Genomic DNA, 4,816 nt, shown 5'->3' with positions numbered 1-4,816 from the left:
AATATATATATATATATATATATATATATATATATATATTCATTTTAAATCAAAAACATAGGGAATGGACTGCACAATTTATGGTCAAAATAATCGATAAAAGTAAGAGAGAGGAAACGTTGGAAGACGATCAATTTGTATCTCTTTCCATTCAATGATGAGAGAGAGAATAGAGAGCTTTTGCAATAACATGAATCCAAATGGTGAACGCTAAAGTCATTTTATTCTTTTCTTAATTAGTTGTTAATTCTAGTATGGTATTGTTATTTTTGATTATCTTTCCGATAACAACCAAGGTTTGATCCCAAGATGAAACCCTGCAACAACTTGTCACACTGTATATCTTTGGACTGAATATGTATTTTTAACTCAAAACGTATGAAATTTATACCTCGAAATCAGACAAAGACAGATAATAAATATAAATCAAATATTTTATTTTCAATTAATTACAATACTTCAAAGAAATTTTATTGGAAAAGTTTGCAAAAAATGACTAATTTGAATAAAAAATTCTCAAATTTTTAAATTTAATGTTAAAGCAAAAACCCGTAGGATTTTTTTAATTAACCCTTTGGACTGACAAAAAAAAATAGTACGATATGAATCGCTCAAAAAAATATAATTATTTGAATTATCGAAAATCGACATTTTTGAAAAATCTACATATAAGTTCACAATTAATAAAATTTTATTATTTAAACGATATAAAATGATAGATAAAGGATTGTACATATGTAAATATTATTATAATATATATAAAATTAAGTTTATTAGGATTTAGTTTAGAGAATGATGCAATATCGCTCTAAAGAAATACATTCGCCCCGATCGAGCGATCTTCGAAGACTGACAGAGATTATAAAATTTCTACTATTTATTATATTGAAATAATTCTTTTTAATTCTATATACATTTCCGTATTTACTTTTATATTATCCGAAACTCAGTATATTTAAAAAATAAAAGAGTATCCAGAACGCTGAAAATTTACAAGCTGCTCACATGTGTGTCCCAAGTATTCTCTTTGAACTTTCGTGCATTCTCACATCGAGAATAACACAAAAAAAAAATATCCTTGCAGGCTTATCAACTGGACAGTTAAGTTTATGGACAGTTAAAAGTTTTTTCAGCTTCAATCTTCAAATTATATTATAAAAAATACAACAATGTAAAAAATTGCATAGGGTACGTTGAACTCACGAAGGTCATACTAAGTTAAAAAGAGTAAAATAACGATGAAAAGAAGATAAGAGAGTTTATCTGAATAAACAATATTACAAAAACTTTCTAACAGAGAACAGTGGTCTTCTACGATCCCTGTCTCTCATTATTGTCAATCACATTTGAATTAATACGGATCGCGTAATCTATACTTTTGCTTTAAATTAATTTTATTTCAGATAAAATTAAGCGCTGATAGCTTTGGATTTTGGACTTTCAACATAATCAATCTGAATCCGCAAATTAAATTAGAAAGACTGTACAGAACTTATTGCGAAAAATATTATCTCTGCTAGGATTCGAACTTGGAACCAATTTCAAAGAATATAATAAGTTTTTTCTAATTAGTTTAGGAGATGATCAATAGCGTTTCAGATTGATTGTGTCGAAAGTTATCAGTGCTCAATTTTATCTGATGTATTCATATGTACGATCATTCTAAAGTCTTAATAGTTCACATAATTATATTTTTCATTACCTAATTCCTTTCCGAAAGCTCGATCTTTTATATGCTGCGCTGTAGTAACTCGGCCATCAAATTCTTCTCTTGAAAGTACTTCTTTTATGCTTTTGTAATCGTTCACTATTATTGTAAAGCTATCACCCATATAGCAACTGATAACCTTTGATTTTAGTTTCTTCACATAATAATCGATTGTTAAATATGGAAATTTGTAATTTCCCCATAACAACATCCAATAAGATCCTCCTATCGGAATTCTGATAATGCCTATCTCAAATACAAATTCCAATATTAAGATCATGTCATAAATAATTTAGAATTTGACGTCACAAAGATATAAGTGTATAAGTTATTTTTTAAAAATAAAAAATGATAAATCTATTTTACGTTAGAGACTGTTAACTATATGTGAATAGACAAGGTCTCTAAATTAATAAGAAAATTTTCCTTCCGATTTGTATGAGCTTTTAATATGTTATAAAATAAGAGACATATATATTTTTTTATACATGCTATATACACTTTTGGAAGGTGATACATCTCTTTAAAGAAAATCAATTATTTTTTTCTAAATGAATATCGTCATCAAAAAGGATGAAAAAAATCTTTTTATCATTATTATAAATAAATGTATTATAAGTAAATGAAATTACTTTTATTCTACTTTTATTAAAGAAATGTTTTTTTATAGTTTCGACGATGTTTGCTTCGAAAAATAACTAATTGATTAGGTATTTCACTTGCTAAAAGTATACGAGTATGTATAAAAAAAATATGTATCACTTATTTTCTAGATTACATATTAAAAACTTACCAAAATTGAAGGATGCTTTTCTTCGTAAAAAAAAGAGAAGTTAAAAAAAATATTTAATGGTTAATAATAAAAGTATAATGTGACTTGATATTCTATAACGGAGATTGAAAAAAGTAAAAAGTAACACAAGATAGTTTATAATATTTTATAAAATTCTAATTTTATTTTACCCGGAGGTGTATTAGGCGGTTTATCATAAACAAATTTGTATAGTTTATATATCACAAGAAGCGTAAATATTACGATTAAGAATGGCGACATGATTTAAACAGATCAAACAGTAGATATCAAATGAACGCTTCGCGAAACGAACGGGTTTTATAAATCTCGTCAGTTTGCGTAATCCTAACAAGTGGATATAGAAATATGAAATGTTACGATGCAAGATAGAGAGAAAGATATATAATTTAGTGCCCCCCCCTTACAATTTAATATTTTCTCTTCAACATCAAGTGTTATTATGCAATTTAAGAATAATATATCCATAAATAATAAATAAAATTCCTATGATAATCTTCTCGCTTATAGCAATTAAAGTATAGCAAGTAATTATCTGTAATTATAAAATATTTATACCTTGGCTAAGGCGTATTTTTTGACCTACGATCTTATTTGTGCTAAAAAAAACAGAAATAATGATTGAATATTTAATTAAAAAAAAAAAGCGAACATAATTAGTCCTGACAGTATAATATATACAACGATAATTAAAAAAAAATAAATCTAACATCAATGAAATAAATGCTTTATAGTTCTGAAAAATAAGTATAATAAAATTAAAGTGCATGATTTAAGCTTTTTATTGTGACTTTTTGAAAAATATTTGATTTATCTAAAAACAAACATAGGATGAAATCATAATTATATACAATAACAATAAAAGAGTAACATTTCATAAAAAAGAAATTGGCTTTTTCTATTTATCAGAATTATCTCCCATATGCATCTTTTAAATTATTTTATCAACTATATTCATTAAATAGTCGGTCGATTGAGATTTACAAATAGATTAAGTCTTTTACTTTCCATTTTTCAAATTTAAAAGAAAATCTATCGAGTTTTTCTAAATTATATGATTTTTTTAAGTTATAGAGAATTGCTATCCTCTATATATAATTTCTTCAGCTATTACACAATAATTATTCAACAATTAATTTTATTATTAGTCACAAATGATATCAGCAATCCATCAATCAAAAAGTTGTACACTGTAATCTCGTAGATACGATTTTTTTGCAATCGCATATATATCTTAAAGAATAATTAAAATAAATGTATTCTGACAAAAAACGTTTGCTTTACAAATGATTGTATATTAACATATTTTTACATCACAAATAAAATATCTAAGTACCTAATACGTTTCACTTTTATCTCTGAACTACAGAGGTTTACATGAGAATATAATATTTCTATCAACGCATTTTTTCCATACACACATTATATAGAATACATTATATATACAAATACGCACGACAATCGCATGCATTTCGTAAATTATTCGAAATATTTGATATCACTACCCTGGCATACGACTGGCAAACTATTATTGAGCATCGAACGCATTCGATCGTCATTAATTACCGTATAACCTACATTCGGTGATAACTGGTACAACATGCAAATGCAATCTTCCAGATTTTGCATGATCGCTCGATCGAACACCGGTGTTTCCCTCAGATCGAAATGCAACTTCAAAAATACAGTATAAAGTGGGGCGCAATGTGCAGCTATTCGCAGACGAAACATTAAGAGGAACGTCTTTGCCATCTAAGTATAAAGAAAATACAAACTGAGATTAATATCTGTTTTATTTATTTTATATTGTATGGCATATTATGATATTGTACCTCTAAAGTCGCCTTTAACGTCCTTAAATCTGTGTGATGTTCGCAGTACTCGGTAAGTATGCGAATGAGCGCTCCACACCATTTGGCACAGCCTATGTTTGTAATGAGTTGAGGTAAACTCAACATATATACATGCCGCAATTCAATATTCTGCTCAAATTCCATGTTCTCTATCAAAGTTGAGAGAACTTCGTCACGTGTTGTCCACTGCAAAAGTGAAAATTATAATTTCAAGACTGAATACTGATTTCTGATAATCTTGTGAATAGTATTACCTCAAATAGATTTATGGTATTATCCCAATGTTCCATAGTAGCTAAAAGACTAGCCATACAGGAATACAAAGGAATAATGTATTTTGCTTCCTTTTGATGAGTTAAAAGTTGCAAGGCGTGATAAATTAGTTTAGCATAACCAGAATCTATCAGTCCTTTTTTTCTAAAATATTTGTTAAGTGAATACATA

The 4,816-nt window shown here is 27.2% G+C and overlaps 2 protein-coding genes across 2 annotated transcripts in view; both read right to left on the bottom strand.

The window, feature by feature from the left end:
- LOC105620518 (probable cytochrome P450 304a1) overlaps nt 1-2,762 on the bottom strand; it is a 5,829-nt gene extending 3,067 nt beyond the window's left edge. Inside the window, exons 1-2 of the mRNA XM_012202010.1 lie at nt 2,672-2,762; nt 1,703-1,954 (exon numbers count right to left, since the gene is read on the bottom strand). Of these exons, the coding sequence (XP_012057400.1) occupies nt 1,703-1,954; nt 2,672-2,762 (343 nt within the window). The remainder of the gene's footprint in view (nt 1-1,702; nt 1,955-2,671) is intronic.
- Nucleotides 2,763-3,998: 1,236 nt separating this feature from the next.
- The window catches only part of LOC105620517 (TELO2-interacting protein 2-like), a 2,916-nt gene continuing 2,098 nt past the window's right edge, over nt 3,999-4,816 (bottom strand). Inside the window, exons 2-4 of the mRNA XM_012202009.1 lie at nt 4,627-4,789; nt 4,352-4,558; nt 3,999-4,271 (exon numbers count right to left, since the gene is read on the bottom strand). Of these exons, the coding sequence (XP_012057399.1) occupies nt 3,999-4,271; nt 4,352-4,558; nt 4,627-4,789 (643 nt within the window). The remainder of the gene's footprint in view (nt 4,272-4,351; nt 4,559-4,626; nt 4,790-4,816) is intronic.

This window comes from Atta cephalotes (genome assembly GCF_000143395.1).
Source record: "Atta cephalotes unplaced genomic scaffold scaffold00027, whole genome shotgun sequence".
In the NCBI taxonomy this organism is placed as follows: Eukaryota; Metazoa; Arthropoda; class Insecta; order Hymenoptera; family Formicidae; genus Atta; species Atta cephalotes.
Note: the sequence above shows the minus strand (reverse complement) of the source record. Positions and strands in the feature narration are given on the sequence as shown.